Source organism: Lathamus discolor, chromosome 12 (assembly GCF_037157495.1).
Source record: "Lathamus discolor isolate bLatDis1 chromosome 12, bLatDis1.hap1, whole genome shotgun sequence".
Lineage (NCBI taxonomy): Eukaryota > Metazoa > Chordata > Aves > Psittaciformes > Psittacidae > Lathamus > Lathamus discolor.
The window spans coordinates 4,333,568-4,356,882 of NC_088895.1; the positions used below are offsets into that span (position 1 = coordinate 4,333,568).

The window sequence follows — 23,315 nt, forward strand, 5'->3', positions numbered from 1 at the left end:
AGTGGAAATGCTGTCAGCATTTGCAAGAGAGAAGATGCTGGTATCTGAGTTCAGATGGTGTTAAATTTGCTGCAGTGCATTTTGGCCCCTGGAGATGGTATCAGTAAAATTACACAGAAGAGGTCCCCCTACATACCACCTGTTTATCAGCATTTCTGAAGTACAGTCATTCTGGCAGGAATTCAGATCTAGGATGTATGAACACATTAACAGCTTTTCCAGAGCACTATTATCAGAGCTATTGTGTTCTCACACAATAAAGAGACAGAAAAAAAGGCAAGTAACAAGAGAATTCAGTATAGGGAAAAGTAACTTACTGGGGCCTGCTGCAAAAGTAAAATCATTTTGATGTTTCCTGTTTAAATAGGCATTTGACTGTGTGTCCTTTGGCTTTAAGGAAGTCTCAAACAAAATCCCTTCCCAGTTGCTTAGCTGTCTGGGTGGTTTTTATTACTTTGAAGTCAGGCTTTATCTGCTGGCTTCATTCACAGACTAGCTGGCTGCTTATCACATCTGCGGATCAAATCTTCAAAGGTTTCGTCTGCAGAGTTGGGATTTATGGGGTCACGTGGAATTCCCCTTGGAGGGAGTTCAGCCCACGGCAGCAGAATTGTGGGGAAGAGCCTTTGTCTGTAGGTGATAGCGGGCAGGGGAGGGGCTCTGCGATGCACGGGAGGCATGAGTGTGCTGTGGGGTGGTGCTGATAGCCAGGCAGTGCTGGATTGTGAGCGCTGGCGCGTTTTCAGCACGCAACATATAGAGAATGTGGGAGACCAGAGCGCATTCCTAGACACAGACTCACCGTGTTGCTGCTTCCAGTAGAGCTGTGTGAAATGTCAGAAGGAATTAGACCCGTGCTGGAACTGACAACCACGTCGGGCTCTGCAGCACTAGGCTTCGCTGCACGTTTACAGCCAAGCTTAGAAGCTACACAGAATGGGTGGAAATGATGGTGGTTCGTTTGGGGGTTTTTGTTTTGGATGTGGTGTGGGGGTCTTGTTTTGTTTTCCAGAAAGGTGACTGCCTATGAAACGTCAAAAACCAAGGAAAACCAACCCGAAAGGCTGCCTGGCTTTCTGCTTGCTTCACCAGGGAGCAGCAGCTGTCAAATCTGCAGCCAAGACTGCCTCGTCGCAGCCCCAAGAGTCCCTTGAACAATATGCCAGCTGAACAAGCATCTCCAGTAAAAGCACATTGGAGTATTCTTGCCTCTGGAACACAGCATTACTTTCAGGCTGTGTTCAGGCATGCCAGGCTTCGCTGACTGTACAGAGCTGGGAGGGCTCAGTGTAGCAGCGTATGTTTGTTGCAGTTCTGAGTGTCTTGCAAACAGTTTTAGCTGTTAAGAGATCATGCTTGGCTTCAGAGCAAGCAAAACGATAAAACTACATGTGCTGCAAGCAGGAGAGAGGTCTCGTCTGTGCTGATTTATATCTCAGTTTTCATTCAGGAGATTAAGATTAGGTTAAATGACTGCAATGATCTCTGTTAAAAGAGTGCTGGAAAGAAAGTGATTTTTCTTTGGATGAAGCACACTTGTGCTTCAGGAGGATGAACATGTAGGTACTGTGAAGGTAGTCTAAGCCCGCTCACTGTGGGGGATTTAGTATGTAGTAAACGTAGTTAAAGTTAACATGGTGTGGTTGGAGGTGCGGCTAGTTGTCTTTGTCAGACGCTGCCTTCCTTGGCATTCTCCATCAGAATGTGCCCTGCTGCAAAGAGCAGTTTCTCGTTTATGCACTTGGCTCTTCCTTTGGCAAAAGCTGCTATCTTTCAGCACTTAACTAACACAGCCCCTCTTTGGATCAAAGCTCCACCCCTGGTATAGAAGCGGAGCTTATTCGGGCTCTGTAGCCACGGGCTGTCCTCCTGCCATGCATGGCTCCTCCTCCCCTCCCACCCTTGGGTGGAACCAGAGAAGGGAAAACTTGACAATAGTTAGCAGGCAGCAGAGCTTGCAAGAACTATTGCAGAAGCATGTCCAACTAGCCCGGTCAGCTGCTATTGTATCCTTCCCAAGGGTGCTGCTGCCACTGAGTGCAGGAGAAGATGGTTATAGGCATGAGAGCCAGGAAAAGTCTGAAAAGGAATGAGCAGCCGAGAGACCTGGCATTCCTTGGGCAGCTTCAGAGAGAGGTGAAGTACCTGAATCAGCGCAAGATTAAATGAGCACGGGTTGCTGCCATGTTGGCAGAACAGAGCTGTTCAGAGGCAGTTGGACAAGTTTGTGGCTGAGCCGGTTTATCCAGTGTTGAAGATGGGAAGTTACTTGTCTGCCCCAGCTTACTTCGCTCCCAAGGATCCCTTTCGGTAAGTCTTGTGCAGGATTAGCAATTGACCTTCCAAGTGTCATTTTGCCCCCTGTAATGCTACCCTGTCCTATCCTAAGCAGTTAGCACACGAGGTGTGAAGAATGCCGGCCAGTGCTTGTGTGCAGGGGACAGCTGGCCTCAAACTGGGATCCTGTCTTGCTTGGAGGAGGCGATGGGAAAGATCCTTATTACCAGCCTCTGCAGCTCTCTGGTACAAGGGTATGGCAGCTGTGTTGTGAGATGGTGTCTGTGCAGCCCAGCAAGCAGGCTCCCTTGCAGAGCAACGCTACATATGCCACTTTACATTGTGCCCCTGTGCTTTGCTCTGCCACCAGAGGAATGAGATTACTATGGCTGCTGCTGCGTATGTCTCTTCCAAAGCTACTTGTGCTTGGGTATAGCACAGGGTGAGGTGAGGTGCTGCTGTTGGAAGTTCGAGGAGGTGATGTAATCTGCTGTGAGGCAGTGCATAATCTTCTTGAAAAAAGAAATAAGTACTTTGCAGATAACTGGGGACAAGCAGCACATTTCCCTTATGCGGAAAAGATTCTTTTCCTGTGATACTCTAGTTATATTAACAACCGTGCTTGGTCCTGTTGAACAAATGAGCCTTGAGAAAGGTAACCGCTACAGAATAAGGCTTTGATTGCATTACATAGTGAAAACTGTTAGTGGGGCTGAACTCAGGATGGTGACTGATGCTGATGTGCTGATAAGGTGAATGGATGGGGAAAGCACAGCTTGCAGTTTCATTGTCTCCCTCCTATCCCTTCCACTCCGATTTGCACATTATTGATCCTGTTCCTGCAAACACTTTTGTACTGCTTTGGCAGTAAGGAGCCTTTTGTTAAAACAGTCTAGTATAGGAGTAAATACCACTGTGCAATTACTAAGCTTCTTTAGGAGACGTTCTGAAACAGCATCAGCTTTCAGAAGAAGGAAAGTAAGAAGATTTTTGTTATTTATAATATGTGTAGGGCATTACGCTAGGCCATAGATACACTTTCTCCTAAGTGTATCAAAATGGTTTGCATAGCTGGAGCTTAAACACTCTAGTCTTCTAGTACTGAATCTGTTTTCTAGCATCCATCCTTCCTTGTCTAGCATCTCTTGTGTAGCCAGCACACACACCTCTGCTAAACCTTTGGGTTAGCTACAGGCTGGGGTTACGTGTTACTCTGCAGCTTTCTGTCTGCGTGACTGTCCTCTCCCCTGCTCTGCTGCAGAATTGGCACCACAGCTCTTCTGAGCCTGTCTAGCGTTAACTGATCCAGCCTGACAGTATGTGTGAGGGGTGCCTTTTGTTAATGAGCCCTTCTCAAAGGGATCTGTCTCTTCAGTGCCAGGGATGTCTTTGCTTCCATGAGGGTGTTAGCTTTCATTTTAGATGTAAAAGAGATGCCACATCAATTGAATCTCCCATCTCACTGAAAACCAGGCTGGATACCTGTTGTGACCTGATCCTCCTACCACCCCGCACAAAAACAAGGGGCCATCAAGAAGCTATTTGTGAACTCTTTCTGCACCTGCTGTGCTACAGAGCATCAGGGCTGAACACTGCACTTGGTGCTGTCTGGGGTTTCTGGAGGATGGCTGTGGAATACAGATTAAATTAATCTTTATAGCCATGGCTGCGAAGTGAAGAATCATAATGTATGGGACTGTATAATCAGACCTGGGCTCTGCAGCTCTGAAAACGGTGGCTGCACAGCAAGAGGAAACACCTCAGGTATGGTTGTTACCAGTCCTCCAAGAAACATAATTACCATGCTTTGTTACTCTGTAATAAGAATCACAAATTATCTAGGAGAAGATAGTGGTTTCTAGTAACAGACAGAGGAGCAAGAAATGTTCCTCTTCCTTTCGTTTGGTTATGGTGACTGGCAAAGATTTGGTGCTTAATACCTGTGGAATTAATCGTATTTCTGTCTCAGCTGATGCGAGCCCTGTCAATGGTAGTGCTGCAGTGCCACAAACTCTGATTGGGGAGGGAAAGGAAGCAGTGATAACTCTTATGACATATCTCTTCATGAGAGTCATGTGGAACATCATGTGATACCTTTATCATTTGGGTGAAGGTGCTGAAATAGGTCTTGAAGCTGTACCTGTGTGCTGTCAGCCAGTTCTCTACACCTGGCAAATCTAAAGCCTCTTCTCCATTGCAGAATGCATGGCCAGTAACAACAGAAGGTGCTGCTTGGCAATACGGGCCATGGCCATGTCTGTTCGCTGCAGTCATTCATGAAGCAGCCACTTAGCTCCATTGCCAGCATCTACCCTCTCTGGGCTGGTTGCTTTGTTCCTATTGCCTCATTGCCCTGGGTGGGGTTCTGAGCCTTAAGCTGCAAACTTGTCCTGCCCAGATTTGTTTAATTGCATAGCAAAGAACTGACTGCTTACTGGCTCCACCCCTTTACCTTCATTTTGCTATGGGTGTGTTGCAAATTAGATACCAGTGCTTATTTCTGGATGGAAGCAAACTAATCAAAGTGCTGTAAGGTTGGAATCAAACCATGAAGAAGTAGGGGAAAGGTAAAGAGAAGACCAAGTGTATGTGACCCTCTGGAACCCATCTAAACAGAACTGCAGGTGTGTTGCTTTTGCAGTAATTTTAGATTTTCTTAGGGAGAAAAAGGAGTGGTTGAAGGTGAAATTGGAGAGGGGTGAGGAAGGGAGGGTGTTGTGCTTAAAACCAGCTAAATAAATAACCCACCTGCTTGGAGAGAACTTGGACAGACAGCGAAGTCTTGAGGTCCTGGTGGAGCAGTCTCCAGTGTTGCTGCCTGCATCCCAAGTGCAGGTCTGGTCACAGCTCCCTGTTTGAAGATGTAATCACCCTCGAAGCACGCACTGGTACAGGCATGCATGCAGGAGTCGGATAAGTCTGAGGGATCCGATTTGTCCATGCTGAGCCAGATGTTCCTGCCACAAGGTGATAGAAATCTTTGCTGTTAGTCTCCACTTGCTGTTTTCTCCCTCCCACTCACCTACTTGATCACTCAGCGTGGGGTATTTACTGCAAATGAAAGCCAAAGGCTAGTGGGTGAAGGCAAAATGCATTGCACTGCCTTCTAGGTCTCTTGCATACCATGAGCAGGGTGTAACTATGACAGTGCCCCAAGGCTGAGGCTGTAATGGTGCTTGTACCGTGTATAGTATAGCAGTGTTAAGTTAGCGATCCCCCTGCCTCAGACAAAATTGGCAGGGCCTGTTGCACATGCTGGACTTCCTTCCCATCACCAAGGAAAAGGGGGCTGAGGGGGAACAGGATTTGGAGCTACTCAGCTGGGAGAATAAACACTGTAAGAGCCAAATCCATTAGAAGGAACAACTTTCCTGAGAGTAGGGTACAGCACTAAATACCTCATGAGGTGTTTTTTTTCCGTAAAACCATAGGCTGATTACAAGCAGCTTTACCTTGTTGCTTTACAGTCTCTTGAGATGGAGCAAATAACTCTCTCCATGTTGGAGCACGACCCTCTTCGCATATCATCACACTCATTACAAGCTGGTGGAGTTTACAAGGAATGTCTCTGGCACAAATAAGCTTTCAGGAAGCTTGTGAAGTGTGAAGTCTACAACATGGTAGACCTGGCACCATGTAGAATGTGCACCTCCACTGCCACTAGCGGACCTCAGTGCATTTGGTGCCTTCTAGGGGGGCACACACCCACTGAAACCCCCACCCTGGTGCCAGGGGTTCCCCTCCAATATAGTACCTGAGACAGCTGTTGGGGTAAAGGACAGAGGCAGCTCTTCCTTCCACCTTTGGGAAAGCAACTTGCTGACAACGACGTTGATCCTTGAGGTGTTCCTTTGAACCAGTTATTGGTGACTCACTTGCCTTGGATTCTGTGCTCAGAAATTGAGATACCAGGTTAGTAATACCAGATACCAGATTAGTAATATCGGATACCAACACCAGATTAATTTCCCTTTTAAAGTGTGAGAACACGCTCCCCAGGGCTAATGGGATAATCTTTAGTGATGCAACTGCTGTCTGTGCCTTATCTCTCCATTAAGTCACACCTTCACGCTGCAGATGTTAAACTCCCTTGCCTGGTGCTGAGGCAGGATTATTTTGTGTTCAGGAAGCCTGGATATCTGGGTTCTGCTTGTGATTTGCTAAAACGACGTCTGTAGTAGAATTGCTGCATCTTTTTCCTTGTTTTTTTTGGGAGGGGAGGGAGGGTAGATAGAGGATTAATAATGGCTGCTTGTTGAACAGGAGCTACCACTGGTATCTGAAGGATTTTGAGACTCCCTTCATGAAATTAGACAAATAGTTTTGTTTTGGGGTTTGTGGTTGGTTTGGTTGGTTGGTTATATTTGGTTTTGTCTCACGCACTGTCATCAGCAGAAGGAAAGGGAAAGCAATTGGTGGGGAGAGGTGGAGGACTTTCATCACTGTTAATTGGCAAATGCAGTAAGTATGTGGAGTTCAAAGGATGAACTGCTTTGAAAACTCTCCTTCAAATGGATAGTGCTGCAGTTTACCTTCTGGGAGAGGCCTACCTACAGAAGAATAGGAAAGCTTTCCACAAAGCAAAACTGGCTTTGCTTTGCATAGGAAAGTGGGTCCTGCCTCTGTCCTGCTTCCTAAGCTGACTGAGGAGATGGATGCCCTGGCACAAGAACAGTGTGATGCTATAGAAACACCGAGTAGAAACGCAGCAGAACTCTGTGTGCAGGACAGCCCTGCAGCTGGAAGCTTGCTTCCAGGAAGAGGGAGAAAGCACAGGAGCAGAATCTGTAATGCAGAATTTATAAACTTATTGATGCATTTTAATACATAGATGGGATTTGATTTAAACTTTGGAAGCTTGTCTTTTACTTTGTATTGGGTGATACCACCTCTCCTTACAAACCAGTTGAAAAGGCTTTGGGAAATGGAGAGTTTTAGCACATCCATAAGTGGAAGAGCTCATGGTGAGCTGCTGCTGCATGTTTTTTCTGTGCAGGAGAGGCCCTTTTTCATTGGTTTGTGACTTGTTGCCAACTGGAACTTTGTGCCTTTGTTTCCTTCAAGGTGCTCTGAATGTCAGGATCCCCTCACTAACTGGTACTATGAGAAAGATGGGAAGCTGTACTGTCACAAAGACTACTGGGGGAAGTTTGGGGAATTTTGCCATGGCTGCTCTCTGCTGATGACTGGACCTGTGATGGTAAGGACTCGGAAGGACTCTTGCCTGGAGGCAGGACATGCCTGCCTCCAGCTCCTCCAACTTGGCTGGGAGTTGCCGTAGCTGTTCAGATAACCAAATAAACTGAAGGTAATAGTCTCTTTACTATGCTAATCTCTAAGCAGGGATTAGAAATGAGGCTTGTGTGTGCACCTTCTAGAGAAATATTACTTCTGAACAGGGGTAGCTCTTACAGGAGGGGGTTATGAAGATCTGAAGCATCAAAGACAGTAAGGTGCTGAAATGCACAAGCATGAGAAGTAGGAAGGTGATTAAGGGGTCATCTGTTCAGTTTCTTTAGCACAGTGGTTCAGTGTCTCCAGGGGTGATTTTCCACTGCACTGCAGAGTCAAACCTCTCAGCCCAGCATAAGGAGCAGGTTCTGCCTTTGAGGAAGGATGCCATCCACATCCCACCTATACTGTGGCCAGAGTGGGTTTGAAGTGTCTTGAAATAGTGCTAGGCCCAATTGCATTGAAGCATCCAACTCTGCCTGCACAATATGGAGCTCACCTAAATGTTCCCATCCTTCCCACAACCTTGCAAATAGTTAACCTTTAAAACTGTCAAGAATGAAATACAGCCGTCATTTTTCTGAGGCCTAAATAAAAGCAGCATGGTACTCAGTAGTGATTGCTACCTCAAAGGGGAGTACTGAGAAAAGCACAGATGATTTCTCATTGCCTGCAGAAGTCTGCAAAATACTGTCAATAAGAGAAGTTCTCATAAGGAACAAAGAAAAGCAGATCAATGAATAAAAATACTCTTTAAAGGTATTTTGTTGTCTCAGTCTCAACTCGCCTGTTTTTTCCTGTCAGCTGGCTGGTAAAGTACCTGAATTTGTGCACTGCCTGTCTGCCAAGAGATAAAAAGCCCTTTCAGCCCTATGAATTCAGGCGTAACGTTAGTTATCTTGCCAAGAGCAACTGAACAGGAGGGTTTAATAGGTTTAATAGCTTGTTTACTAGTCTGCAGCAGACTATCAACTGGGTTTGATAGTTGAGCAGCTGCCAAATATAGCAGGGGTTCCTGACACAAGCTTTACTTTGCACATTGACGTGTTTGTTTCAGGGAAGATTTGCAAACAGGGTGCCAAGGATGGTGTTCAGGAAAGGTAGAGTGGAGTAATATAACTCTGCAGTAAAAAGCTGCCACTTGATTGGAGATCTGTGTGAACATATTCAGGAGAGGAAAGCCATAGCTGCATCTGCTGGTGGGTTTTGGCCCTGCTAAGCTACTCCCTTTTCTGTCTGTAGGTGGCTGGCGAATACAAGTATCACCCGGAGTGCTTTGCTTGTATGAGCTGCAAAGTGATCATTGAAGATGGGGACACTTACGCACTCGTGCAACATTCCAGTCTCTACTGGTAAGGCGGGCTGCACACTTTGCCACAGAGCTGCTCCCTGCTGGGTGTGTAAGCCATGTTTAGCTGGCTCAGTGTGGGCCAGCTCAATGCTACAGTAAGGAATGCCAGGAAGCTGCCTTTTGGGGGAGGGAGGAATGGTGTAAGCACTGAAAGCTAAAACTTACGGTCAATGAAAGAACTTAGAAGTGCGAGTTGGGCAGGGGGGATGGGACACTGCTATAATGACTTTCTTCACCTTTTTAGTGGAAAATGCCATAACCAGATTGTGCTGACACCGATGATAGAAAAACACTCAACTGAGTCTCTGCGTGAGCAGCTGCCTTATACGCTGACCCTCATCTCCATGCCAGCAGCTACCGATGGCAAGAGGGGGTTCTCCGTGTCTGTTGAAGGTGGCTGCTCCAGCTATGCCACTGGTGTCCAGGTGAAAGAGTGAGTATGACCAAGATGTGTGTAATGGACACATCTGCGCTGAGGGAGCTGGTAATTCAGCAGCACTGCTTCCTGCCAGCTGCTTTAACTGTGGAGGGGACCTGTCTCAGCACAACAGGGACATATGTTTGTGTTTGGTCTCCATTTCACTCTTGTGATGTCCTTAAGTGATAACTTTATTTCTCAGAGCTGTATTCTTCACCCAACACAGAAATTTGGAGAATTGTTTTGGACTAACAATTTTTGCCATTGGGCAAATGAAGAGCAGCTCAGACCTATGCACTTGATCTAACAGTAGCTCCCTGCGTTGGTAGATTGGCGTGGTTTTACTTCAAAACACCAATATGAAGGGAAGCATCAGAGATCAAATGTTTTTTTATAATTTTGGCTAAAGTGACTTCATACACACGCTGTAATTCCCATGTTTAGAGTGAACAGGATGCACATCAGCCCAGATGTCCGGAACGCCATCCACCCTGCAGATCGTATCCTGGAGATTAATGGAGCTCCTATTCGTACATTACAGGTGGAGGAGGTGGGTAGAGCTCTGTTCTGATGCCTCCTCTTCTGCCTTCCTACAGCTTTTCTGTTTCTTGGCACTGTTCTCCCACCCTACGTACAGTGTGTGTACACCCATAGTACTCATGCTGGAAGTAGGAATAAGCATGAAGACAAGCTTTGCTACCCCTTGCAGCTGAAGAGGAAAATGTAAAAGCTGGAAATGTGATTAGGATGCAGCTCTGATTTTGTGGCATTCAAACACGAAGGGAGATAATGAAAGTGTAGGGCTGTGACATCTCACAGGACAGAGAGGCTGTGAAGAGTCTTCATATACTGCTAGTGAAGTCCACTGTTCTGATCATTTCAGAGGCAGCTGCTAATAGACAAAGCCTCAGCTGATCCTAGGGATGAGTTTCCCATTGCAAAAAAAGTATTTGATGTCTGTATTTACAAGTAAAAGTATTTGATGTCTGTAGTTATGCAGATAACGGGTGATGCTGAAAGAGTGCAGTGAGAGTACCATTGCCTTCACTTTGCAAGGGGTTTATTTACTGTCGGTGCTGAAGAGGAGCACAATAGACACCTCTCAGACATATCTCCATGCAGCTTTTGCAAAGCAGGTTTTTGCAGCTCTGTTCAGGATAGAAGCTTGCATCGTTCAGCAACTTTTCTGAGATGTGTTGGAAAAAAAGTGTTCTGTAGAACCATAGCACACCAGGTTGGAAGGGACCTGCAGGATCAACTGCTCCAACCTTTCTTGGCAAACATGTGGTCTAGACAAGACGGCCCAGCACCCTGTCCAGCCAAATCTGGAAAGTGTCCAGCACTGGGGAATCCACCATTTCCCTGGGGAGATTATCCTAATGGCTGATTGTTCTTCATTGTCCTCTTGAGTTCAATCTGAATCTCCCCGGAGGGTAACTTGTACCTATTACCCCTCATCTTTTCCTTGTGATTCCTTGCAAAAAGGGAGTCTCCATCTTGTAGCCACCCTTTAAATATTGGAACATGGTCATCAGGTCTCCCCTAAGCCACCTTCTCTCCAGGCTGAACAAACCCCCCTCTCTCAGCCTTTCCTCATATAGCAGGATGGCCAGTCCTTGGATCATCTTTGTGACCCTTTTCTGGACCTTCTCTACCCTGTCCACACCTTTTCTGTACAGGTCATTTGTAGTGACCAGAAAGGAGAGGATTTGAATAGCGTGACAACTTCTGTATTACTACCTTGATCTGCCTGCATGCAACTAAACCACAGCTGTGGAGTGCTGCCACTGAACTCTCTAATTGCTGAGGGGCATTCTGCTGCATCTCCTGTCATTGTGTTCCTCCTGTGTGCTATCATCCTGTGCTTTGGTTTGATTTCAGGTGGAGGAGCTGATCCGCAAGACAAGCCAGACACTTCAGCTGCTGATAGAGCACGACCCTGTCTCGCAGCGCTTGGACAGGCTTCGTCTGGACTCCCGTCTTCCCACACACATAAAGGCGTCCATTTCCCCGCGCTCCCTCTCACCACTGGACATCAAGGAGAATCTGGAAGGAACGCTCCGACGGCGCTCCCTCAGGTGAAGACCTGGAAGTGCTGCCTCTGACCTTGCTTGCCTTTGCCCCGTGCTACCTGGCTGGGTTGCTCTGTGCCTTATGATTGCACATGTCTGCAGAGACATGACTCATCTCTGATACGAGCCTTGGCATAAACCATTGGTGAAGCAGTGGAGAGCTTCAGATTGAGCTATTGATGTGTACTCTCTCCATTGCCTTTTGGATGGCAAACTTTCTTTAATAAAAAATATGGAGCTCTGTGTTTAACATAGAAAAGCTGTTAAGTTTTGCAGTTAGCAAATGGAAAGATCTGATTTTTACAAGCCTTAAATGTCTGAGGAAGAATGTGTCCTTAAAGGGATATGGCTGAGACGTGGGAGTTGTGGAAAATCATGTCTTCCTAGTCTGGGGCACTGAGTTGCTCATGTAGTCATTTACCAGTATTTTAATCTTTGTTTAGAGATAGCACATGCTGTGTCTTCACAGCTTCCTCCTCCTCCTGTTCACAGAGCCCCACCTCTGACAGTCCAGGAGATGTGCTGCTGTTAGGCAGCTCTGACCTAGAAGCTGCTCTAGGTTTATAAAGAGCTTCCATGGTTCTGGGAGAGCATCTGGCTTTTGAGGTACAAAGAGCACTGAAACACATCTAGAAATGACCTTTAGGAGCTAATGATGGGATACGTTGGACAAAAAGTTTCCCAGCAGCTTCCCTGATCTTTCTGTCTCCTTTGTTTTCTAGGCGAAGTAACAGCATTTCTAAGTCTCCTGGCCCCAGTTCTCCAAAGGAACCGCTCCTCCTGAGCCGTGACATTAGTCGTTCGGAATCCCTACGATCCTCTTCTAGCTGCTCCCAGCAAATCTTCCGGCCCTGTGACCTGATTCATGGCGAAGTACTAGGAAAAGGATTTTTTGGACAAGCTATCAAGGTGAGGGAGGTCCCCAAGCATTCATCATTTACTTTGATTACAGCAGTATCTGCCTATCTCAGGATCCTTTGCCACTGTCTCAGTGGCCTTTGTCTTGCTGATAGTGATTGGTGATAGAACTCACCTGGTTTGCTCAGTGAGATCCATTTCTCTTTCATTCCCTGACCATGAGTGTCTCTGGCTGCAGGCAATCTTGAATTCCCCCTTGAATGCCAACCTTGGGCGTACATACTCATCTCCTGAGTTAGATTTACAACTCCAAAGTGCCTGTGTCACAGCACTCACCTGGGTAAGGTGGCAGAATGGGGAGCAAACTACACTTTCTCTTACAAGCATCTTTCCTATGAAGAGGTGCATTCAACTTCCCAGTACAGCATTTCTCACCCCCCCCTTGGTGTGCCATGCTGAGAGATTTGACAGCCTGACGTAGTGAGGGCATCTGAACCCCCAGCAGAGCCAAAATAACTTGTCTGTGTGCTGTTAGTGGTCAGGTCTTGCATGATTCTCACAGTTAAGATCTCCATTAATAGCAGTTCTCTTGTATTTAAGCCCCAATCTTGACTGAGGGTGCTTCAGCAGCTATTCACCATGTTGTGGGACTTCTCTCCTTACACTTGTATAAACTTCAGGTGTCCAGCCACCATATTCATCTCATGCTTCCATGGGAGGTGGTGAGCCAGTACTACAGACCCAATGCTTTTGATCTATACTAATGAGCATTTCTCTTCTCCTCTGCTCATAGAGAAATAACAGGTCCAGGTAAGCAGAACCTTTCCTCTGTCGCATGCTTTTGTCATCTGTGTCCCCACAGTTAATGGCACAAAGACTTTTGTTTTTCTGCTCAAGTTACCCAATAGCTGTCCTGTTCTGGTGCATGCTCTGGGAGTTAAAATTGCCTTCTTGGAGGTTCATGATGACACTTGTTTCAGTTTTGCTGGTATGTCAGCTTAAGAATTCCACATAGCCTTGTCTTGTCTTTGTCTCTTCACTTATCTTTATCTTTGGGTATTAGATGTCCCTGGCTTCCATGTCCCTGGCTGAAATGTGTAATGTTCCCTGGCTCGCTACTTGTTTATGGATGCTTGATTTCAGGCAGGAGCAGAAGAATATTGTACTCTTGCTTTTCTTGTGTTATTCCATGCATTTGTATTCCACCTGTATCAGCCATGTTACGTCCTATGCTTCTAAACAGAACTAGTGTGCCACGGTGTTTGCAAGAGCTTATAAACTTCCTAAATACTATAACTGGGTCTTGTGTTCTGGATTGCAGTTCTAGAGGTTTTCTGAGAAGCTTTTCATTTTAAGGGGTATGAGGCCTTTCTTGAGCTTCAGATTGACTGCTTCTGGTGCAACAAGTACTGTATCTGGTCACAATAGTTCCCTTCTGTTCTTAGACAGAAGGTGGCAGTTTAGTTAGGTGCAGATCTTAGGGAGACGAAGGTGTCCAAGTTAAGCAACTGAAGGGGAGAGGATTTCCAGGACAACCTGTGTGTCAGAATTTAGACCCTTTGTGCTCACTCATGCACCTGGTGCAAGCAAGGCAGAGCGAGTTAAAAGAAACCTCTAGAATACAGCCAAATGCCAGGAACTAGTTGGATACAGGCAAACAGCTCTTGAGGAACTGCAGAGGCTTTCCATGTCCAGAGAAAGAAAATTTATCACCTGATGGCCATAGTGGGTTTCTGTGTGTTTGCCACCGTTCTGGGACGTTCCCTGCAGGCAGCAATACACTGCTCCCTAGGAGCATGGTAAAATAACCTCTTTCTGCCTTAACTGAATAGCCTGTATGTCTCAGTTCTGCTTGCACATAAGTAACTTCTTTAAGCTCATCAGAAACCATCAGTCTTCAGAGTCCCCATAAAACCAAAGCATGTAGTAATGTAGATTTGGGTTGTTTGGTTTGGTTTCCGATGCAAGTGAACGTGTGTTCCTTTGCTGATTCAGAACGTAGTTGTTAGGGTCTGTGTACAAAATGTGAGCATCACGCTGGGCAAATACTTTCTGGAATGGAACTTAAGGCATGCACAAGTACAGAGTTGATGCCTTCAGAGGCTTTGACAGCCTATATGCATGCTCAGCCCTATGCTACCTAATGTGGAGACTTCAGCTCTGGTTCTTGGGATGTTGTCTCCTGGTATGATCCTTTGTCAGTGTTAGGTAGTTTCTGGTTTACATACAGGATCTTTGCTGAATTCTGCAAGAAGAGATTTTATGCTATTTTCTGCAGATCCCCAGGCTCAAAATTTTCTCCCATCTATTTTCCGCTCTGTATGGAGGGGAATGCTACCCTCTTTCAGAAGAGTTGCAGGAGCATTGGAGCTATGTATTCTTGAGCCTTGCCTGTAGCTGTGGTTTCTGTTTCCACCAGGTGACTCACAAAGCAACAGGAAAGGTGATGGTGATGAAGGAGCTGATCCGCTGTGATGAGGAAACACAGAAGACTTTCTTGACAGAGGTAGGAGTAAGATTGCAAAAAGCTTCTGAGCCAGCAGTGTGTGGAACTCTCTTCCATTTTATCCATAGAGTGATTGTGCCAACATCCTGGCAGGAATCAAGGCACTGAGGAGGGAGACAGCACACAGGGAAAAGCTGACATGAGCTGAATGTTTGCTGCAACAAAGTGTGACTCACACTGAGCACTAGACATGGCTTCAGTTCCCAGTTCATTAGCTTTTCAGTGATAAAAAACAGCCTGAGCCTGAGGCAAGTGGAGCTGTGCACTACATAAAGGATTTATCCTTTGAGCCTTGTGCATAAAAACAAATGATGAGGGCCAGTATCTGTAAGATATTTAAGACTCCTGCTGTATTTAAACTATTTTCTTGTTGGCTGTCTACCATGCTTTTTAAAGTCAGATTTAGCTTAAAGGCATCTCCCTAAACATCTAATGCTATTCCAGCCCTGACACATACTGCACAGACCAGTTAGCTGCCCTGGAGAGCTCCTGTCTCTTAAAAGTTTGCCAAACTCAAGAGTGCTCTCCTTAAAGACTAAGATCACATTAATTGCACAGCATGAGAATGAAGAGGGAACATTTAATTGATTGCTTAAGGTTAGGGTTTGTGTGTACTCTGTGATCCCTAGGGGGGACCTCTAGCATTGTCAGCACAGAGCAGATCTGCCAGGACTTGTTTCATTATCTTCTTTGGGGTGGGATGTCTCTGCTTCCCAGGTGAAAGTGATGCGCAGCCTGGATCACCCCAATGTGCTGAAGTTCATTGGTGTACTGTACAAGGACAAGAAACTGAATCTCCTCACTGAGTACATCGAGGGAGGCACCCTGAAAGACTTCCTTCGTAATGCGGTGAGTAGGGAAGCTTGGAAGACCTCTGCTCAATGAGGCTGTGCTGTTGATTGTACCAGCCTTATGGTACTTTTGTTAGTCTTCTCCTGTGGAGCTGTGTGGAAAAGCTTCTTCATACCTGTGGGTAGCCTGAGGCAGAAATCACTTTCTTCCTGGGGCTGTATCATCTTTCTCTGACTGCTGCAAGAGTCCCTGTTGCAGAAGAATTGCTGTCATTAACTGACTAGTAAGACAGGCTCTGACCATTGAGGATTTGTCTTTCAGGACCCATTTCCCTGGGAGCAGAAGGTCAGCTTTGCCAAAGGAATTGCCTCTGGAATGGTGAGTTGGACTGTCCCTTTATCAGAGTGAACTTCCAGGGTCAGGGTTAGGTACTTCAGTAGGGTGATGTATGAGGGGGTTTGGATGCTCTCTGGCTACTAGTATCTGGCTGTTGAGGCCTTTTAAATGTGAAGGGACACATTCGCCTGGAAATCCCTAATGCCAAGTTTTCTTTCTCTGTTTCAGGCTTACTTGCACTCCATGTGCATCATTCACAGAGACCTGAATTCACACAATTGCCTAATCAAGTTGGTGAGCTACACCTCTGTTCCCCACAGCATGCTGCTCCCCTCCTTGTCATTTTCCTCCCTTGGTTTTCTCCACATGATTTTTCCTCTTTTGTCAGAATGCAACTGATTTCAGAGAGGCTTTTAGTGCCCTAAACAAGAGAGCTTCATTTTCACACAGGACTTCCCAGACTAATCTAGCTTCCCCTGTTTCTTCATTCTGTTCTCTCATCCCCTTTCCTGTGGTAGCATCTATTGACAGTCCTGTTACGAAAGTTAGTTCAGCTCTGTTTCTTATCTCAACTATAAAATGTTCTCTGCGGCTGCTTCTGTTCTTTCAGCCACTTGATGACTTTTTTATTGGCACTCAGGATTCAGACAAGTGTGCAGGTGTGTGCACAGGTGTGTGCTCTCTCTTTTTGATATGTTAGGAGGCCACAAGTTTTTTGTGCAGTTTCATTTCCTCAAGCCTTATCTTTGTTCACTGGCTGAAATATGAGATTGGCATATGGGTTTCAAATGACCCAGGATGAAAGTCTAAACTAATTTCAGGCCACGTAGAATAGGAAGGTCTGAAAAGAAAGGTCCAGCTTTGCCCTGGCAAGAGTAGCCAAATTGATGGCGTTACTGTTAGTGACCACACAGAAAATAAGACAATGATGAGAAGAAACGATGTGTTGGGATTGTGAATTGGGTATCTAGGCAGCTTGCTGTGCTCATCTGGCTGCAGGAAACCTTGTTAGTTTCCCTTACAGTGTAGTTGACAGCAAACAGGAATTGCAGGCTCTTTGCTCCTGAAAGTAGCTGAGCATAATTGGTGGCTTGTACTAAATCCCTTGTGCAGGATAAGACTGTGGTGGTGGCTGACTTCGGTCTGTCTCGACTGATTGTGGAGGAAAGGAAAAAGCCCACTTTGGAGAAGCCATCAGCCAAGAAACGAACCCTACGCAAGAGTGACAGGAAGAAGCGCTACACAGTGGTTGGCAACCCATATTGGATGGCCCCAGAGATGCTCAATGGTAAGATACTGATACCAGGGTGCAGGTGAGGTGACAGCCTGTGACAAGGTACACGGATGATAAGATTACTGAAAGCTTATGAGCCCTAGTAACAACCAAACCTATTAGGGTCTATGGTTTTAGACCTGGTAATATGCAAGCTTATTTATACACACAGGTACCCTAGCTGCACTGCTCTTGCAGTACCTGACCTGATAAGCCTCTGTACCAGCTGAGGTAATGTTTCTGGCTTGGCAGGAGGATTCTTCAGGAGGGCAGCAGGTCTAAACTGCCCTGATCTAGATAACAGGCAAGAGAAAAGAGGCCTGAAATAAGGCTGAACTTGAGACCAATTTCTGTTATAGCCTCATGCTTTGGAGCTGCCCCTTGAGACAGGGAATCATCAAACTCCAGGATGAGGTTTACATGTGCTGTCATGTAGATCCAGGGAGAAACCATCTGCTGCCAGGTTTGGTGAAGCCTCAGGACTGGGGTGGGAGTGGTGGAAGTGAAGGGCAATCCGGTTTTGGCACGCAGCCCTCCATTGCATTAAGGATGAACCCTTAAGGAAAAATCTGCCCCTGCAGGAGTCAAGGTAAGGGTGAAATGCAGTGGAGACAATTTCCTCCTAATAAGCAGGTCTGTCTGGCCAGTTTAGCTAGCCATGACATCAGATGTCTCCACCAGGAGGACTGGGCTCCTCTCCCCAGCTTTCTTGTGTGCTGTTCTGTTTTCCTTCTCTCAAGGCCTACAGCCCTATAGGAGTCTGAGGCTGCTTCTCAGAGCCTGTCTCAGACCTGGCATTTGTCAAAGAGACCAGCAAGAGCATAGGCTGACATCACCTCTGAAAGCAGGGTTGTTTACCAGATACTGGCTGGGGAGGGGTGTGTCTTTAAGCAGAGAATGGCCTGCTGGAGCCAGCCTGCTGCTCTCCCAGGTTCAGAGTGCTGCCAGTGTGTCATTTATTATATCTGCAGTCACTGCAGCAGGGACTGGGCATTCCCTGGCCGTTGGGGAAGCTGAACAATGACTCAGTGCACTGTAGAGATGCACTGGAACAGCAATCAGTGGGAATGGGCAGGAGCTTTCCATAGTTAACATTAGGATTTGCTCAAACTTCTGTTACACACAGCTTCCCTGTGTTGTCCCTGTAATTCCCCACTAGGAGAAAGGACTTAAAACAAGCAGTGGCAGTGTATAGGAAGATGCAGTTGGTATACATATCTTGGAGCAGCTGACCCTGCTTGGATTTAAACCCTGCTTTGTCTCCTGTTTTAGGGCCTTCCAGGGAATAGGTGTAGTAGCTTTGGACTGGCAACTCCTGCAATAGCTGGGTGGGGAACTGTCTCTCCCAAATGTGAATGTCTTATGTTTCCTGCAGGACAGAGCTACGATGAGACAGTGGACATCTTTTCATTTGGGATTGTTCTCTGTGAGGTAAGGCCAGGACATTACATGACATCTTTAATAGAGTTCTTCCCCACTGCCATCTTCTCACATACATTTTATCAGCTATTTCTCTGAGTGTGCAATCTCTGACCTGACAGCACAGTGACTGAGGCTGTGACTAGGGGCTCACCCTGCTCTGCTTCCTTAGGGAAGATAACTGTCTTGTTTCTTTCTGGACTGAGAGTAACTGTTAAAAAGTCCATCAAGTTCTGACTGAGCCCTGGTATCCATTTGAAAGTAGATACATTCCCTAAAACTGTGATACTTTTTGCCTTTTCTACTGCCTCATTAAAAGACCAGTCAGCTGTATCTCAGCAAATTCAGGGCCTCCACTGAGGATGGCACTTCACTTCAAAGAACGGGAAACAGAAACCTCTTTGCAGGTCAATTAATGAAGCTTGCACCCTGAAGTCTGTTGGCTTAGTTTATCTCTGAGCCAATGCACAGTCTTACCATTATAGCAGGCTTTTCTGTCTCCAGAGCAAAGAGCACAACTCAAAAGCTGCAAGGTATTTGCAGTTTAAAAGGTAAGGGACACCAGGGAAGACTAGCACAGTTTCATCTTCCGTGTGTGGATGAAGAGGACAAAGAAAATATCTGTGCATACATCTCTGTGGCCTCATCTGGAGTTCTCTTTACACTGGGGTCTCCTCTCAGAGAACATTGTGGTTGTGAGTGATAAATTTAGGAACTTGAGAAATTTGTTTGTGGAATTATAACAATTGTTTCATCTAGAAAAAAGATAAATAGTAGCAAAGAAAGCAGACAAATAGGGGTAGGATCACAGAACATTTTGCTTGTCACCAAGGTAAAGATACTAAAAAAAGATGTTACACACTCAAACAGATAAGGAAATAATTCTGCCAAAATACATAATGGGCGTTCCACTGTCTAGCTACAGGATGTGGTTGTCCTGCTGAGCTGTTGGCACAAAAAAGCCTGGGTGGTTATAAATAACACCCCCTTTGTAATACCAGTGAGGCTTTAAACCCAATATTCTTCCCCATGTGAGCATTTGTATTGACACTGACCTTGACTGCTCTGTGCTGTGGGTTCCTTCCCTCCTATTACACTTTGAGTCTTTTAGTGCTGGAGGTGGTGAGCACTGGGGCATCTGAGTGCTGGGGCAGGGCTTCCTTCTCTTCCACCCAGCCCTTTCCTCCAGCAGCTCTGCCTGCAACCTCCTGAGCTTTGGTTCTGGTTGTTCTCTCCACCCCTCCCATCTGGCTGTGGAGTTGAATCTGCCAGTAACAGAGGAAGTCAGAATATGTGGTGCTGTTGACTTCACAGCATCGCTTAGGATGGGCTCCATAGAAAGTTGTTTTGCTGGTGGTGTGGTAAGATTGTGTGAGGGGAGAGATGGGATGGTGATGCAGGTTGTGTTGGTTACCTGCGATCAGGAGGGGCTGCATCACCCCCAGCAGCATACAGCACAGTTGCTGACCCAGCAGGAAGACAGGGTTGAGCTCTCTGGGAGGTGCACATCACCCTGCATCTTCTAGCAGGAGATGCAGAAGGTATCTGGGCCCTCCTGGGGAGATAGAGAAGGCATCTGGGCCCTCCTTCACAACAGCAGCCACATCACCATGTCTTATAAAAGCTTAACATGCAGTTTGTCTGTATGCAGTACAGTGTGCAACTGGCCCCACTGGAAAACAGGAACAGTGTTTCTGCTTTCCCTTTCACCCCAATATTTTGATGGGGCCCCTGCCTGGTGCTGATGTTCTCTGTTTGTTAACACCCTGGAACTGTTGCTGCACTTAAGCTCTTCTCTCATTTTTCCCTAGATCATAGGCCAGGTTTATGCTGACCCGGACTGTCTCCCACGCACACTGGATTTTGGCCTTAATGTCAAGCTGTTCTGGGAGAAGTTTGTTCCTGCTGACTGTCCTCCAGCCTTCTTCCCTCTGGCTGCTATTTGCTGCAGACTGGAACCAGAGAGCCGGTAGGGCTGGGATTTGGAGGGCTCCGCTTTGTAAGCTTGGAGGATGTGTCTTTATCCCCTTAGTGGAAGGACTACTCTGCATAGAGGGTGTAAGAGGGCTGTATTCCAGCCTTCTGTGGGAATGCTCAAAGGCTTCCATGTGAGGAGAGACTAAAGACTTATTAGCTTGGGAGAGACTGCTGTATATGGTGGAGATCTCTGAAACAGTTCCTGAGACATAGGGTAGAGGAGGAGTGGTTGTTCAGGGTTTCTCATGTACTAAAAGTAGGGGCAGACCTTGGCACCAACTCTGAAAGGTGAATGCTTCACTTTATCCCAGTTGTGAAACTTGTAGCTTCACAACAGTGTTGACACCAAGTGGGTTCCAAAAGAGCCAGACCTCCCTGGTCATCAGCTGCAAAAACAGGTAGCCCAGAGAGATGGGATCTTTGCAGTCTCAGAAGCTGAATGGGGAGGGATCATGTGCCTGCTCACACCTCTGTGCGTGGGACAGTGGCTGGATGGACAAGTGCCTCAACCTTTTCAGATGCTGCTTTGCTTCCTCTTTCCCACTCATCACATTTCCTCACTGCTGCTTCTAGGCCCCCTTTTTCCAAGCTGGAAGATTCATTTGAAGCTCTCTCCCTCTACCTGGGAGAACTTGCCATCCCCCTTCCATCTGAGCTGGAGGAGCTGGACCACAACGTGAGTGTGCAGTATGGACTGAACCGTGACAAGCTACCTGACAACACAGCCTAGTCAGCTCATCCTGCTGCCTGCCCCGCTTCATTGGAGCTGAGTGACAGGGAGGGAGATGCACTTCAGCCACTTCCAGGGCATTAATGGAGCACCATGCTGTGCATTTGCTGCATTGCCTCTCTCTCCCCACCCAGCACCCCTCCTCTTGGACATATGATTCACTGTGGATTTTTGGCATGTTTCAGAAGCAAAGTGGGCTGTTTCCTGCCAACTGCACCTAGGAAAGCTGCTCAACACTACTTTTATGGCTTGAGAAGTGTTTCTCTGGCCTTTCCAGGCTTCTTTACTGTGGTGCCTTAGAACTTGGCTGCAAGCTGTGAAGCCACCCTGGCCTGTCTGCCAGGGAGGGATTTGCTATAGGAGACTCTCCTGGGTAAGGACCAGCACTTCTGGAACTGCTTCTCCCACTGACTACCCTGCACAGAAAGCAGGGGAAATTGGACATCCAGCAAAAGGCCCCGCCAGGACAGTGTGTGTGTGTATGTTTGTGCATGTGCTTTCCAGAATAACCCACTGAGATTTTGGCCTCCAGGTGCATCATAGGGGAGGAATTGAAAAGCCCCAGGAACTGGGCAGCTCTCCTGAAATACCTTGTCTGTGGGGAAGCGTGTATGAATTCTTGTTTTAGTTTGGTTTTGTGGGGTTTTTTCCCTCCTCTGTCTCTGAATACCTCTAAAAGCCTGCCTAGAAACACTAAGACTGAGCTCTGCTTGCCCCTCCTGATGGTGATCAAGGCAGGTGAGCTGCTTGAGCATCTTCAGACCCTGAGCCTGCACACTGAGTCTGCCTGCCCAAGAACCTTAACCTAGGTGAAAGAATTTGAACCCGAATGTGTAGAACTGCACTAAGCACTGACTGTGGACATCCCTGGAGTGCTGAAGCTGCCTGAGCTCTCAGCCTGTGGACATGAGGTGACAGAAAGGGTGGCAGAAGGTTCTCTTCAGCAAACCAAGGGTTTGAAGTGGCTCAGACTTTGCGCATGGACAATGACAAAGGGGAATAACCCCAGAGTTTCTTAAAGGATGGACTTGTCATGAACAGAAAAGTGCTGGAGAATGTCCCATTCTCCCAGGAGTGGCAGCTGGAGAACTAATAATTCAGTTGCCATTACCTCATCCTTTCCTGCGGTTGCTCCCTTTGAAGGTCCTTCTTGCCTCTGCTGCTGCAGCACCTGAGCTGATTCTCCAAGCAGAAACTTTCCTCAGGGTCATTCCCTGCTTTGGGGGAGAAAAAAGGGCTTGCAGTCATCGGGAGGGGTGCGTTTGGGGGTGTATTCTCTTCCAGCACTTCTCTTCTTCCTCCCTTGGAGGGAGAAGGAAGAAAGCTACTGCTGCAGTAGCTCACGTGGTTGGCAGAACAGAACAAAATGTGGCTCAAGTCCTGCTCTCAAGTTTCACAGACACCTTGATTTAACTGGATTTTTAGTGTGCTCTTTTCTCTCCCCACTCCCTTCAGTATTGAATGGTAGGGAATGGGTGTTCGTCTTTGCTGTTACTTTGATTTCCTCCCCTACCCATGAGTTTGAAGTATTATGTAACATAACATGGGACCAGCCATCACCTGACAAAAGGTGTGAGTGTGGGGGTGTGGTTTTAGTCTGTGTAGTGGTGTTTTAGAAACACTGGGGGACTCCCTGTGCTGTGAGTCAGTGGAGGAGCCTCTCTAAACTGGGTCCAGTGGATTCAGGATTGTTAATAGGATTCGCCCTTTCTTTTCCCCTTCCAGGTTGGTTTGTGAGGGGACCCGTGAAGGGGAGAGTCCTGGGTGATGTGTGGGTGGGGGTTATGAACTGTGATTTGCACAGCTCCATGTTCTAACTAAATTAAAAAGCATTAAACATGCTACAAACCCAAAATGCGGTTGTCTCTGTTACATTGAGCAGGAAGCTGTAACTTGCTTGGGTTTCTGTTGTCACAAAATGGGAACAGCAAAACTGCAGAGATCAGGTATCATCTAGAACACCTTCCCTGAGCCCAAGGGCTCTGCCACATCTACAGAATTCTAGAGATGCAGTGCAAGTATTCTACAGTACTATTTACCTGGAATGATGGAAGAACTTGCCAAGCTTTTTTTA

At 46.7% G+C, this 23,315-nt stretch overlaps 1 protein-coding gene across 3 annotated transcripts in view; it reads left to right on the plus strand.

The window, feature by feature from the left end:
* LIMK2 (LIM domain kinase 2) overlaps nucleotides 1–23,096 on the plus strand; it is a 31,955-nt gene extending 8,859 nt beyond the window's left edge. For 2 of the 3 annotated variants that reach the window (XM_065693001.1, XM_065692999.1), the window contains exons 3-16: nucleotides 7,342–7,477; nucleotides 8,752–8,861; nucleotides 9,105–9,293; nucleotides 9,723–9,828; nucleotides 11,160–11,356; nucleotides 12,073–12,259; nucleotides 14,628–14,714; nucleotides 15,432–15,563; nucleotides 15,828–15,884; nucleotides 16,071–16,136; nucleotides 16,956–17,130; nucleotides 18,491–18,546; nucleotides 20,346–20,503; nucleotides 21,085–23,096. In XM_065693001.1, coding sequence (XP_065549073.1) covers nucleotides 7,342–7,477; nucleotides 8,752–8,861; nucleotides 9,105–9,293; nucleotides 9,723–9,828; nucleotides 11,160–11,356; nucleotides 12,073–12,259; nucleotides 14,628–14,714; nucleotides 15,432–15,563; nucleotides 15,828–15,884; nucleotides 16,071–16,136; nucleotides 16,956–17,130; nucleotides 18,491–18,546; nucleotides 20,346–20,503; nucleotides 21,085–21,241 — 1,813 coding nt within the window. In that variant the 3' untranslated portion in view covers nucleotides 21,242–23,096. Of the gene's footprint in view, nucleotides 1–1,898; nucleotides 2,311–7,341; nucleotides 7,478–8,751; nucleotides 8,862–9,104; nucleotides 9,294–9,722; nucleotides 9,829–11,159; nucleotides 11,357–12,072; nucleotides 12,260–14,627; nucleotides 14,715–15,431; nucleotides 15,564–15,827; nucleotides 15,885–16,070; nucleotides 16,137–16,955; nucleotides 17,131–18,490; nucleotides 18,547–20,345; nucleotides 20,504–21,084 lie in introns of those variants that run through there. The other variant, XM_065693002.1, reaches the window with a different exon arrangement.
* Nucleotides 23,097–23,315: the final 219 nt, after the last annotated feature.